The sequence below is a fragment of the Microtus oregoni genome, unplaced genomic scaffold (genome assembly GCF_018167655.1).
Source record: "Microtus oregoni isolate MIOR12 unplaced genomic scaffold, Mior012 000012F_ref0000307, whole genome shotgun sequence".
Taxonomy (NCBI): Eukaryota; Metazoa; Chordata; class Mammalia; order Rodentia; family Cricetidae; genus Microtus; species Microtus oregoni.
Window position 1 is genome coordinate 15,251,456 of NW_024543071.1, and position 14,161 is coordinate 15,265,616.

The 14,161-nt window shown below is 54.8% G+C and overlaps 1 protein-coding gene across 7 annotated transcripts; it reads left to right on the forward strand.

The window, feature by feature from the left end:
• Positions 1-1,122: 1,122 nt before the first annotated feature.
• On the forward strand, positions 1,123-6,770 carry Fgf8 (fibroblast growth factor 8). Of its 7 annotated transcripts, none has more exons than XM_041661898.1 (6): positions 1,123-1,252; positions 1,353-1,581; positions 1,923-2,009; positions 2,270-2,417; positions 5,571-5,677; positions 6,480-6,770. In XM_041661898.1, the coding sequence occupies exons 1-6, from the start codon at positions 1,221-1,223 to the stop codon at positions 6,768-6,770; spliced, it is 894 nt and encodes a 297-aa protein (XP_041517832.1). In that variant the 5' UTR covers positions 1,123-1,220. The 7 variants fall into 7 exon arrangements, with proteins under 7 accessions (XP_041517832.1, XP_041517835.1, XP_041517836.1 ...); XM_041661901.1 differs by having other exon boundaries at positions 1,353-1,389; positions 2,237-2,417; XM_041661902.1 differs by having other exon boundaries at positions 1,353-1,389.
• Positions 6,771-14,161: the final 7,391 nt, after the last annotated feature.

Sequence of the window (14,161 nt, forward strand, 5' to 3'; positions counted from 1 at the left end):
CTATGAGGTAGGGGCTGGGAAAAGTTTCAGTGAGTCTACCTTCTCACCAGCGCCACCCCCTCCCAGCTGACACAAGACACCAGATACCTACCGACTCAAGGAAAACTAATGGGGAAAATGCTAGGTAGCTCGGTCCAAGTCCTCGTTCCTCAGGTAGAGTTGCTCAATGTAGCTATCTTTGCCCGTGCCAACGGCTCAGTTTTAGAAGAGGGACAGTGTCTGTGGGTCCTGCGGGGACCTTTGGGCTGCTACCACATAGATGCCTCAATTCCTCTCAAGCTTCAGGCTAGTGAGGGTGAGGAGGGGACGGGCAGGGGCAAGGTTGATGGTGATAGTGGGGTGACAGGAGGCATCTCTTCCTCCAAGGGCCTCTTTGGAGACTCTGAGACACGAAACCAGCAGGCCTGGCTTCTCAGAAAGGTGGAGGAGCCCGGTTCCAGTAACGCACAAGGGACACTCTGCATTGGTATCCAGAGCACTCCGCTGTTAGCTGCCGCTTCCAAAGGGGACAAGTGCTGCCGAAGCACGCAGTAGGCGACTCAAAAACAGGCAAGGGGACCAGATATGTAAGCAGACCCGGCCCCACGCGGAGAAATAGTCTCGCGGGACTCAAGCGCACAGGACACCACCAAACCTGCTGTCCCGGAGGCGCCCCCCATCCCTGGATCACCCCGCCCCAGGGACGCTGGAGGAGACAGGCAAGGGTAGTGGGAGGTGCCCAAACCAGCCGCCCCCGCCCCTCCCGCGGGTCCCCAGACCCCTCCCCTGGACCAGACCCCCCAATCCCAGCCCTGCCCGCCGCTCCGCCCCGGGCCGCCCCGCCCCCGCCCCGGGCGGCGACCCGGCCCCAGCGCCCAGCCGGGGGTGCGGGCTCCGGCCGCCCGCCCCGCGTTCCCCCCTCGCGGCCGGTGCGGCGCCCCCCGCCCCTGCCCTCCCCCTCCCTCCCCCACCACCCCACCCACCCCGCCGACCCGTTACCCTCCCGCCTGCTCCGACTCCTGAGCAGCCAGCGGCCACCGGCTCGGGCAGCGGTGCAGAGAGGATCAGCGCGCGCGGCGAGCACGACATTCCACGGGACCCGCGGAATCGCGTCGGCATCGTCGCTGGGCTCCCGCACCCCGACCATCCTCGGCCTCCGCCCCTTTGGCTCGTCCCCCCGCGGCCTCCTGTGGGACAGCGTAACCCCGCCCGGGCTCTCGGTGCTCCCGGGGCCGCGCGCCATGGGCAGCCCCCGCTCCGCGCTGAGCTGCCTGTGAGTACCGCGGTCGCCCCCGCGTCCCGGTCTGCCGGCGCCCGCCGCGCCCTCTCCGCTCACCCCGCGCCTCTCTCCTACCCGCTTTTGTCTCCCACAGGCTGTTGCACTTGCTGGTTCTCTGCCTCCAAGCCCAGGTAAGGAGCGCTGCGCAGAGGCGGGGGCCGGGCGCGGGGGACCCGGCTGACACTGTCGGGCAGGGACATGAGGACCGACCCTTCGGCCAGCGCAGCAGGGCTGGAAAGAACCTTACAAATCCAGCCCCAAACTACCCCGAGGAGGGATCTAAGGAACAGAGAGACAGTGTCCTGCCTAAAGTCACACAGCGAGTGAGTGGAGAGACTAGAGCCCCAGGGTCTTGAGCCCCGCGAGTCTCAAACGCGTGCCAGCCAGGTCGGGTGGATGGGAACTTTACCTGTAGCCACACCTGGCCTCCTAGGAAGGCGGGAGCTGGAGCCAGCGTGTGTTTCTTGTCAGGGGAAGTTGGGTTGTAGTTGCAGCAAAGATCCTCTCCGCTGCTCTCTTGGGGAGACTTGTGGCCGGTTTCGGCCCACGATCGTGTTAGTCTAGGCCCTTTGCACTCTCAACATTTGCTCCGTAAATTTGTCTTTATAAATGTCACGGGTCGGGTAGCGTTGCCTCGCTACTTAAAAGCACCCTGCTCCTCTAGGAAGGCCCGGGCGGGGGGCCTGCGCTGGGCAGGGAGCCCGCTTCCCTGCTCCGAGCTGGCCGGGAGCCCCAGGGTGTTTCCCAACAGGTGGGTCCAGATTCTCCCTCATCCCGGGTTCATCCATCCTGGGCTGGGTCTGCGCGACTTCCCCGCGGGGGTTGGTGGCCTGAGCCAGCATGTTGGGGGGATGCCCCCAGTCCCTGCTGGCTGCTTGGCGCGGCGGGAGGTGGGTACAAGGGCAGTGGGGGCCACTCGGGACCCCTGGGCGGAGTAGCATTATAATGGCGTGCTGTGTATTTTTCAATTTCCTAAAGGTAACTGTTCAGTCCTCACCTAATTTTACACAGCATGTGAGGGAGCAGAGCCTGGTGACGGATCAGCTCAGCCGCCGCCTCATCCGGACCTACCAGCTCTACAGCCGCACCAGCGGGAAGCACGTGCAGGTCCTGGCCAACAAGCGCATCAACGCCATGGCAGAAGATGGAGACCCCTTCGGTAAGGCGCATTCCCCGGACCCTGGAGAGGAAAGGTAGTTGCGGACCTCGCCACTCCCCGCCAGCCCCAGCTGCAGTGGCCGGAGAGGCCTGCGAGCTCCCCAGCTGAGGAAGGAAGGAGTTAAGGCAAAAAAGGTGCCTTGAGGGTCAGCTGGAGAGAATGGTAGGGAAAGGACCCTGGGGAGGATGTGGCCCACAGGTGCCCTCTCTTCCCTACTCCACAAATGAACGAATCCGAGAGTCTCCCTTACAACCTCCCCCCTTCATATACCTCTTTCCAGCTGCAGGTGGAGGCAGAGGGTTCAGGGTAGGGGGCCCAGATTTAAGGGAAGTTCTTGAAAGAGGATATGTCGCCAGGGCCCACAAAAGGCGAGTGGGAGAAAGGAGCGAGAGAAAGTCCCAGTTTGCCCAGCTTGGAACAGGGGGATGCTGCAAACTGATCAGTAGGGTCAATTGCACAGGGAGGCTAGGCCTGGAAGTTAGACCCCGGGCTCCAGTTGTGGATACCCCAGGGGGCTGAGTTGGCTGGCGGCTCCCCGTTGGGCTGCTGAGTACAGGGAGCTACCGGAGCAGGGGCTGAGGACTGATTGATTTCTAAAACATTCAATATTCCTGTCCTGAGATGGGGCCAATTTCCAGGGTCCTGGAGGTACCACAAGGAAGGCAAACCCTCCGGGTGGCTGGTGTTGTTTTTAGAAAGCGATTATTGTAAGTTTAAAAACCTTTAAATAATGACCAACTTAACCCAGCATGAAAGGAGAAAGGAAGACTCTATTAAAATGTAATAAAAAGGTGAGGCATTTTAAGAGCTAAGGAGAAAAATGAAGAATGATATAAAACAGAAAAAGAACCAGGCCTTTTCTTTTTCAGATGTAGAGTTTGAAAGGACTTGCAAGTCTGTAAATGTTAAAAAAAAAAAAAAAGAAAGAAAAAGAAAAAAAAAAAGAGGCTAAAGATTGTTCTCTGGGAATCTCTGGAGAGACCCCTGCGTCTGGCAGAGCGATTAAAGCTCTTCTTGCTTTCACCTTTTTTAACATTTCCTGAATACTTTCTCCTCTTCTCCAGCCAGTTTGGGGGATCGAGTATGTCTCGCTGCATTTTTTCAGCATCGACGTAGCCTGACTTCCCTTCAAAGCTGGAGGAGGAGACATAATTTTCCTGGGATAAATCTGTCACTGGGGTGGAAGAATAGGTTTGAAAATGCTAAGCTTTCCAAAAGCCTGGTTGGGAAAGCTGCTGTAAACTGCATGGCCAGACTCCCCAAATCGATCCAAGGAGAGTTGGGGCTCTTTGGGTGGGGGTGGGGGGCAGCCTGCCTGGTGGCCAAGCTCCCCCGCTGGGCTGGCAGAGCCGCCTTCAGGCCCTTTGTCCCTCCAAACTGGCTGCTTGCTGCCCTTCTCAGCTTCCCAACAAGGAAAAGGAAAGAATGGCTGGCCCCTCCGGAGTCCGCTCTGCTGGAGCAAATGGCCTAGCATCCTTGGGTTTTGGGGTGGGAAGAGGAAACATGGCTAGCAGTAATGGAATTGATGCGTACTGACTTCCCTCAGACTCAGGGGAGGCTTCCAGGGTTCCTTCGGCAGGGCAGAAGTTGGGGTCCTGAGCTCTGAAAACAGGGACTAGGGAGAGAGCCGTGGAGAGATCCCAAGAAAGGGCAGAGGTACCCACTCTGTCATATGATGCTGGGCTGGAATCTTCAGAGCAGGGTCCTCTTACCCCTTCCTTAGCTTGCATTCTTCCCTGACAGAGAAACAACTGCTTCTTGCTCTACCAAGTAAGCATGAGAAGAATGAACAGATTGCCTGGGTCTGAGGAGAGGTGAACAGGAGGAGAGGTGAACTGTTGCACTTCCCTGCTGACCTGGGAAGTAAAGAGAGGAAGCCTTAGAGGCTAGGCAGTGTGGGGACTTCATTGATGACCCCTGGGCTTCCCACCCCTGATAGTGGTGAGAGAGAGAGAGAGAGAGAGAGAGAGAGAATTGCTTTCTCAAGGAAGAAAAGGGCTGGGTTCTGTATTAGGAAGGAAGTCTAGTCAGCGTCCCTCTCTTCTTGGGAACAGTCTCTAAGAGAATAAAGAAGTGGTCAGGCCCAGGCTCTCAGGCAAGTTGACTGTCCACATGCACTGGAAGGAGAGAGAGAAGGGCACAGAGTTCAGTCCCAGGCTTCTATCACCCCTGAAAGCATTTGGCCTTTGCCTAAGAAGCCCATCTGTAGTGGAGGCTAAAAGAAAAAAGACAATTGAGTCGTTGGAGTCTACATGGTAGAGCTGGACTCTGATGACTTGGAAGCCGAGAGAAAGGGGCAGGATCCCCCTGCCTGTGTCTGGTTCCAGAAAGTAGTCTGTTGAAGGAGGGAGAAATGCCCTGCTCCTCTTCTGAGACTCATCTCATTCTAAATCGAGTGTGTGTGAACACGAGAGAGAGAGAGAGAGAGAGAGAGAGAGAGAGAGAGAGAGCGCACACACACACACACACACACACACATGTGCCCACAGAGGTCAGAAGAGGGTTTTTGAGTCCCTGGAGCTGGAGCTGCAGGCAGTTGTGGGTCCTGCTGTGTGGGTCTTGAGAACTGGACTCTGGTCCCCTACAGGAGCAGTATGCTGAGCCATCTCTCCAGCTCCTCTCTGTCACTTCTTGAAGAGCAGGGCTGCCCAATGGGTGGAAGATGGCCAGGACTGCTAGAACCAAAGCAGCAGCAACAGAACAGGATGGTTTTTACTTAGCCTCATGGTGGGGGGCCACCACTGTTCCCAGATGTTCTTAATGTGTTTATGATATTGTGAGATCTCTCAAGGTTAGCTATGGAATCTACATACTTGGTACCTCAACCTGATAATATTGGCTTCTAGCATGAAAAGAGGAATGGAGATTTGGGCTTCTCAATTTGATGCATCCAAACAGTTCTATGAAACTCAGGTTGTAAACTGTGATCATCTGGTCCAGTGCTGAAGTCTCGGGTTCTGAAAAAAAGAGTTGCTCCTTCTCAGGGCTGCCCAGTGCTTAGCAAAGTGGGCTGGGGCTAGCCTGTGCTTTCTGTTCCTAGCCCTTGGAGCATTTGTTCCAGGGTTAGGGCACAGCCCTGGACCAGCCGACCAGGTAAAGCTGTGGAACACAGAGGTCACAGATGTAGTGACCATCGCATGACTTCCCTGACAGCAAAGCTCATTGTGGAAACTGACACTTTTGGGAGCAGAGTTCGAGTCCGTGGAGCAGAGACAGGACTCTATATCTGCATGAACAAGAAGGGGAAGCTCATTGCCAAGGTGAGGTTCCAGAAGGGAAGTGGGGCTTGTGGACGTGGTACATTTTAATCTCAACAGCGTGGTGGATATGCATGGTACCTTGGTTCCCTTAGGGGCTGTCCAATGATTAGATGGAGGAGTAAGAGAGAGAGAGTGAGACGCCAGAGAGAGGAGAACCTATGAAGATGAAGGAGGAAGGCCAGGAAAAGGGTTGGGGGTGGTGATGGCAAATTCCATATATCTTTTTAACAAATCGCCAAATTGCTTTGCTATTATGTCCAATTACATGGTACCAGCATTTGGAATGTTCAGTAAGCCGCAGGCCCAGCCCCTCGGCCTAGCTCTGAAATGGCCCCATTAGTCACGGCTCCTCTCCAGCCTCAAGCTCCCAGCTCCTGGGCTTCAGGGTTTGGGCCTCAGAGTCGCCTCCCAGGCCTCCCCTCCCCCGCATAGGGTTGCTGTCCTGGGGGCTGATCCTGAGTCCGGAGATGCTGAGGGGGGCAGGTGGAGAAACGCTTGCGGGCAGTCAGGCCAGACTGATGGGCAGTAGGCCAGAACAGGCAGGCTTTGGGCCCCTCTGCTTCGGGCCCAGCCCCTCCGTGGACAGCCATGTGTCACTGCTGCCCAGGAGAACAGGAAGTTGCCGGGTGGGCTGCGGGTTGTGAGGGATTAGAGAGCGGGTGCCCGGGTAGGGGGTGGGGCTGGGCTCGGGCTCCCCTCGCCATCTGCTGGGGTGCCCACCTGCTGTCTGGGGCCGCTGGCCCTCTGTCTCACATGGAGGGAGGCTCCGTAATATCACGTCTGCCCCCACAACTACCTGCAGAGCAACGGCAAAGGCAAGGACTGCGTGTTCACCGAGATCGTGCTGGAGAACAACTACACTGCGCTGCAGAACGCCAAGTACGAGGGCTGGTACATGGCCTTTACCCGCAAGGGTCGGCCCCGCAAGGGCTCCAAGACGCGCCAGCACCAGCGCGAGGTGCACTTCATGAAGCGGCTGCCGCGGGGCCACCACACCACCGAGCAGAGTCTGCGCTTCGAGTTCCTCAACTACCCGCCCTTCACGCGCAGCCTGCGGGGCAGCCAGAGGACTTGGGCCCCGGAGCCCCGATAGGCGCCCTCCCGGCCCCTCCCCGCGCAGCCCGCTGCGGACTCCAGTGAGAGATCGCGGTCGAGGCACTGCGAAGGGGAGGAGCTGGGGAGCAGCCTTCTAGTTGTGGATATTGTTTGCTGTTGGGTTTTTTGTTTTTGTTTTTTTAAACAAAAGAGAGGCTCTATTTTTGTATTCCACTGGCTGTGGTGTCTGTCTTCTTAGCTCTCAGGAAAGCCCCTTGGTGACCAGAGGCTGGGTTCCCGTGGGTGGGTGGAGGGCTCTCTAGTCTGGCAGATGTTCTCCTGAGGTCCCAGCACTGGCAGGGCACCTGGCCAGACCAGCCAGGGCCACTCTGTGCCCCAAGCAGGGGCAGGGAGCAAAAGGTTTGGCCTAGGTCTCAGTCCCTTAGGGGTGGGTGTCAGTGGGGTAGCTGTGTACTAGTTACTATTAAATGACTGAAATGTTTATTTACTTGCATATTAGAAATGTGTGTTGGAGAGTGAGTCCCGCCAGGGATAGCTCCTTCTGAGGTGCTGTCCCAGCAGCAGGTCCAAGGCCACCCTCGGTCTAAGGCCCCCCTTCCTGTTTGCCAGTTTCCCCCCTTTAATCCCCGAGAGGGGAAAAACAGAACAGGGAGGGAAAAGTGGAAAGATTCTCAGTTGTCCTTGGAGCTTTCAAATGGGGACCCCCTTGCTCTGCTAACTCTTTCCAAGCCCAGGGCCAAAATGAAGAACAGGCTGGAGCCCTCTGTGGTTGGGGTGACGCGCCCCTTTGGCTGTCTGTGTAGTCACAGACTGTAGAGCTGTTAAAGTCTAAAGAACCTGACTCCCCAAAACTGAACTAGAACAGTGCCCAATGTCCAAGGTGTGGTGGTGGTGGTGGTGGTGGTGGTAGTGGGGAGGTCGGGTCGTCAGGGGCCAAGGCTGGTGTTTGTAATTGTGACATGGAACAAAGTTAACTTTGGGTGATCCAGGCCAGAGCTGTGAAGAGAAGGTGCCAGACTCAGGTACTGAAAAGCCTAGTGCACAGTTGTTCGGGAAGAAACCGACCTCGGGGCCTGGGTCTTCAGGGAGAAGAGCTAGGCAGGAGGGAGGCTTTTGGGATGAGTGTCATGCCATACTGAAGGAGGCTCCGAAGCAGGACTCCTGTGCCCAGAGCTGGCCCACTCTGCACAGCTCAGGCCTTCCATCCTGGCTGTTCCTACAGCCCAGCTATCAGGACAGTCTAGAAACTTCTTCCTTATAGGCCTCTTTTTGGCACCTCACCTGGCATGAGTTGGGGCAACCAAAGGCTTCCTAGCCATGAGGCATTCGAGGGTTGTAGCCCAAGACCCAGGCTCAGTCTTTCTAGGTGGATAGGGATTGCCAAGACTCAGTGGAAAGCCTGAAACAGAAGCTGGGGTCCTCGGTCCCTGCTGCTATCATCCCGAGGTCTGCCGGAAAGAGCGAGGGCCTCTGGATAGAGTATGGTTCTTGGGGTGCATAGACACTGGGGGGCATAGGAAAGGGGCTCCAGTTAGCTCTTCCAGCTCCCCAACTCCTGGTGCCCCGTCCTCTGCTCCCCTCCCCCTTTAATTAATTCTGGGTGAGCAGCCTGGCTTTATTGTGCGCGGAGCTGGGGTCTCACTGTGGGAAAAGTCACACCTTCTGAGCAGCTTCTGATGCCATGCAAATGAGGAGCGCGTCCAGGAAACGCTTTCATCTCCACGGCCGCCTGTCCAGCCCCCAGCCCAGTAATTACCCACATTGCATTTGTTTGAGAGCAATTCCTGGGGAAAGACGTGGGGTGGGAGGGTGTCTAGGGGGGTGATGGAATGTCAGGCTCTCCGCCTGTGATCCCGGCTACAAAGTGAGGCCTGGCTGGGCCAAGGGTGGTCGGCGGCTAGGCCAAAGCTAAGCCCCAAGCCTCTGGCCTAGGAGCACCTGAGTCTTCGGAGGTACCGCAGGAACCGAACTGTGTTTGCGGCTAGGTAGAAGAGGTGAGCACTTAGAGGGCCAGCCCTGCCCCGAGACGGGAAAGGCAGGCAGGTGGGCAGGAGGGTGGGAATCTGCCGAGGCTGCCTGGAGAAGCTTTTCCCCAGGCCAGGGACCCATGGGAGCTTGAGCACAGAGCAGTAGGCTGAAACCAGGCTGGAGCACCCAGCAATTTGTTTATCTTTGAGTTGCTGCCTCCACAGAGCCCTCACTAATGGGGTTTTACAGCCCACTCAAGCTGCAACTGGCCAAGAATCAATCATTACCACACTTAGTGGTTTGATAGTTAACAGCCTGAACTGAAGCCAAACTGGTTGTTAACTGTGATAGCAACTGATTTCAAGGGGTTATTGCCAGCCCAGTATGCTCAGCCATTTATTTGGGGGGAAACAAGCAGGGCGCTGTGGCAAGGCCCAGAAAAGGGAGGAGGACTGGGCTGTGCTCAGCCAAAAGGCAGCCCACTCTGTCCGCAGGTCAGCTGTAGGAATGGGGGAGGTCTGTGTGGAGGCCTAACCATCCTGCTTGAGGGCTGTGTGAGGCCAAGTTAGCTCCACAGAAGACCTCTCCGCTACCCTTCACAGGGTCTGCCTTGAGCCTTCTTTTTCTCATGTCCATTGTTGTTAAAGGGGGTTTCCTGTAATCTGGGCTGGTGCTGGCCTCATTGTTGTAGCCTCCTAGCCTTGAACTCCTGATGCTCCTCCATGTGCCCTCAAGCATAGTGTCTTTAGTGCCTCCCATGACACCCTCACAAGGACAGCTCCCACAGGGGAAGCCCAGCTGAGTGGTCAGGCCTCTCTACCCAGCAGACAGGGCTGGACCTGGGCTTCCCAGAGTCTCACCCAGTCCAATCCTGAAACCTACTTTTCATTTTAAAACCACTAAAGACCCAACCCAGGTCTTGACTGGAAGGAAGGTTCGAGCACTCTCCCCTCCCACAGCAACACGAACATCACACATTCTAGAATGCTCCTGCGGCAAAGGACCGTCTCAGCTCTCCAGGTGGACAACCCATGACTCAGCAAGTGCAGAGTCGAAGCTAGAGAGAGCATTTCCAGGCCCAGGCTGCCTGTTGAGAGCTCGTAGGTCTCACCCTGATGCCATTCATTCGGTCAATAAATATTTGCTGAGTGCCTGATATATGCCTGACTATTCTGGGCAGAGAGGATAGGGCAGGAAAAAACAAAAAAATCCAAAAATCCCCATTGTTACGCGCTCAGCTTCTAGAGGGAGGCAGGAGGGGGCACAGCTAACAGGACAGAGTATCAGACACAATTTCAGAGACGGGAAGCAGTGTGAAGGGCGGTGACTGGCGTAAACAGCACGATCAAAGAAGGCCTCGTTGATGACTTCGTGTTTGAACAGACACCTGTTGGGGCGAGGCTCTCGGTTGGGGGAGGGGCACCCAGGTAGAAGAACAGCTAGCTCAAAAAATAGAGGGGGCTAGGAAAGAGAGCGGTGTGGCTAGAACGCAGGTTAGAGAAGGGGGGGCGTGAGGGGGCTGTTGGAGGAGGTTGTTAGAGGCTAGAATACTGAGTTGGGACCAGAGAGGTGGCAGGGCGTGCGTGGAGGGCAGATCATGCAGAGCTTGACTGGAAGGGCTTCAGATTTGCCCCCAGTGAGGTGGTACCCCGTTGTGAGGTTAGGACAGCAGAGCTGGGATGGGAAGGCAGGTTTTAACAAGATTGCTTCGGCTGCTGTGTTAAGAACAGACAGTGGGGGGCACGGGGGGGGACAGAGTTCCAAAGCAGCAGGGAGAAGCTAAGTGATTGATAATAGTGGATTGGGAGAGGTGAGAAGCGATTGGAATTTGGTGGGGTTTTTTTGTTGTTGCTTTTTGTTAAGGGAGGGGCAGGTAGAGATGGCAGGACCTGCAGGTGGGTTTGGATGTGGTTTGGGCAGGAAGACAGGTGGCCAGGGGTCCCTGAGGCTTGAGCAACTGAAAGAGTGGAGGTGCCATTTGCTGAAAAGGTTCCAGGTGGGGCCGGTTTCCAGGGAGGGTTGGGAGTTTGAGTCTGGACACATGAAGTTTGAGCTGACTCAGTATTCCAGAGGAAGCAGCCAGCGGGCAGCTACTCGGATCTGGAATTCCAGGGTAAGGGCTCCTTCTTGTGTTCTCATAGGAGATGTGCTGGACACACAGGCGATGGATGTCAAAGCCAGGAGACAGAACAGAGTCCCGGGCAGTGGGGAGCAAAAGAGTAGAGATCCAGCTGGAGGACCACTGGGAGTCGATTTTCTCTTCCCACTCCTCAGATCAGCAGACTGGGTGGCACATCTTTACCCACTGGGCCATCTCACTAGCCTCTTATTTTATTTTTGAGACAGTCTCATATTACCCAGGCTGGTTTTGAACTCCTGATCCTCCTGCTTCTGCCTCCCTAGTGCTGCAATGGCATGCATTTGGCACCAAGCCTGGCTTATGTGATACTGGAGATCAAACCCAGGGCTTCGCGCATGCTCAATAAACACTTTATCAACTAAGTTACATCAACAGCCTTATTTATCATTTGGGCAAAAAGGGCTCACTGAGATGCCTGGGCTGGTCCTGAACCCACTCTGTAGCCTAGAAAGGCCTTGGGTTTGCCGTCTTCCTGCCTCAGCCTCCCAAGCAGTGAGGTTTACAGTTGTCCTAGTTCGCTCCTCTTTTGCTGTGATAAAACACGGACTAAAAGCAGCTTGGCGGGGAAGGTGTTTATTTGGCTTACAGATTACAGTCAGTCATTGAGGGACGTCAAGGCAAGGGCTCAAGCTAGTAACCCGGAGGCAGGAACTGAAGCAGAGACCACGGAAGAATGCCGCTTACTGGCTTGCTCACAATGGCTTGTTCAACCTGTCTCATACCACTCAGGAACACCTGCCTAAGGGCAGCATTGCCTGCCCAGAGCTGGGCCTTTCCCACATCAATCAACCGTCAATCAAGAACATGCTCCCCAGACAGGCAGCCAAGAGCAGGCTGATGGAGACAGTCCTTCAAGTGATGCTCAGCTCGTTCTTCCCAGGTGACTCGTTTCTGTCAAGTTGATGAAAACTGCCAGCAACAGACCCGGCACTGTTGGGGGAGGCCGCTTATTTGTTTCCCGGCTGCCCAGACTCTCGAAATCACTGCACAGAAACTGTATTAATTAAATCACTGCTTGGCCTATTAGCTCCAGCTTCTTATTGGCTAGCTCTTACATCTTAATTTAATCCATTTCTATTAATCTGTGTATCGCCACGTGGCTGTGGCTTAACTGGCAAGGTTCCATCTGGCGTCTGTCTCTGGTGGGGCTCCATGGCTTTTCCTGACTCTGCCTTCTTTCTCCCAGCATTCAGTTTAGTCCCCCACCCCCACCTAGCTCTATTCTGCCCAAAGCAGTTTCTTTATTAATCAATGGTAAGCATAGCATACAGAGGGGAATGCCACATCACGGCACCACCAAGGTCTGTCATGTTTTCTATATTATACTACTCACTCTCTGGTATTTTCTGGGTTTCTATTTGTTTATTAGATTCTGGTCTGTCTAGCTGTACCTTCCAGAAGAGCAAGAACTTCAGTATAATTTGCTCATTGCCTAAGATGACTCCAGGAATAGCGTAGATGACAGTGAATGATTGTCACTGCAGTCAAGAGCTAAAGCAGGTACAGTCTCTGAGACTCTGGATGGAGAGGGCTGCTTGGATGTACCTTGTATCCCAGGAGACATAGGATGCATTAGCATAGGTGATGTGACTTCTGTTAGACAGATTGACCTGACCTGAAATTCACAATGTAGCCCAGGCTAGCCTTGCGCGCGCTCTCTCTCTCTTTCTCTCTCTCTCTCTCTCTCTCTCTCTCTCTCTCTCTCTCTCTCTCTCTCTTGGTTTTACGATACAGGCTTTCAGCCTGTGTAACAGCCCTAGCTGTCCTAGAACTAGCTCTGTAGACCAGACTGACCTCAAACTCACAGAGATCCACCTGCTTCTGTCTCCCAGGTGATGGGATTAAAGGCGTGTGTCACCTCTGCCCAGCAGCCTCGAACTCTTGACAGCCTTTCTACCTCAGTTCATCAAATGTTGGGATTACAGGTGCAAGGCACCACATCCAGATCACACCTATACTGTTTAACTAACAGAGACCCCAAACCCATTTTCTGAAATTGATACATGTTCCCCAGACCTGGACAAATGGAAGTCAAAGCAGGACCTGCTGGCCTGGAAACCTCAGAACCTCTCCAAATTCCACTTCCTTGGCTGCTTTGGGTTTCCATAGCAACTAAGGGGCGTCAATAAAGATGGTAAATGGGGAATTAAAAGCCAGGGAGAGCAGAGAAGAGAGGAGGAGCAAATGGTGGCAAGACAGATGGGGAGCTGGCAGGAGCGCCAGGGGGATCCCCAAGTCCCATGTGATTCTGGAAGGTCGTGCCAAGAAGGTCCTTTTGGTTGCTCTCCTTCCCATCTGGGTCTCTTGCCGAACTCTAAGACATAACTGTCCATCTGGGCAGGCCGAGAACTGACTGCTTGCAAGCCCCCTCCCACTGGTTGGCAAATACTGAGCCAGGCCTGAGCTCCATCCCTCAGCAAGAAGCAAGAGGGAGCCCTGAGTTGATTCAAGAAACACCTGTCTCCCCTTCCAGTTGAAGGACAGCCGGGGCACTTTCCCCCGCTGAACAGTCCTTTGTACTGATGTTTGGGGTTCATGACCAGGCTTCCAGTGGTTAAGGATCAGACAGGTCAAGTGTAGGGACCTGACTAGAAGTACTTAGAGCAAGATGACTGTGTTCTGCTGTGAGAGGCAGGAGAAGCCAATGGAAACTCTCCTGCAGAGGCAGCCTGCCCCTCCCTTGAGCCTAGAGGACTGGGAAATAGCTGAGCCTGAAGCCTGAATGAACTGGCAGTCTGCAAAGAGCCTAGGCCGACTCAGGCTGCCAACAGTGTGATACCTTGGTCCTGAGACCTAGGACTGCTTAGAGAACAGGTCAGTGACTTTCAAGGGGAGGAGTGGCCAGGACACCACCAAATTACCCCTGTCTCTCTGCCACATGTACACATCATGATGTGTGTGGGATTCCCCTTTGTATGCTGTGAATACCATTAGTTAGTAAAGAATCTGTCTTGGGCCTAGCGGGGCAGTATAGAGGCAGGCAGGGAAAACTAAACTGAATGCTGGGAGAAAGAAGGCAGAGTCTAGGAGAAGCATTGTAGCCCCACTGGAGACAGACGCTGGATCTTTACCCGGTAAGCCACAGCCTCATGGTGATACACAGATGAATGGAGATGGGTTAATTTAAGATATGAGTTAGCCAGAAATACACTTAAGCTATTGACCGAACAGTATTGCAGATAATGTGGTTTCTGTGTGGTTATTTCGAGGATGAGCAGCCCGGAACAAACAGACAAGTGGCTGGAACCCGAACCCAAGATGGAGCAGTTCCCTGTGTACCCACAGTCACCAAATGCCTCCACTGTCATGGATTCTATCTT

Bases quoted from the DNA above. Each gene is read 5' to 3' on its own strand.
- Fgf8 (XM_041661898.1), top strand. From the start codon at position 1,221: ATGGGCAGCCCCCGCTCCGCGCTGAGCTGCCT. The intron at 1,582-1,922 runs GTGAGTGGAGAG...CTGCTCCTCTAG, and splicing joins TGCCTAAAGTCACACAGCGA to GAAGGCCCGGGCGGGGGGCC. The intron at 2,010-2,269 runs GTGGGTCCAGAT...AATTTTACACAG, and splicing joins CCCAGGGTGTTTCCCAACAG to CATGTGAGGGAGCAGAGCCT.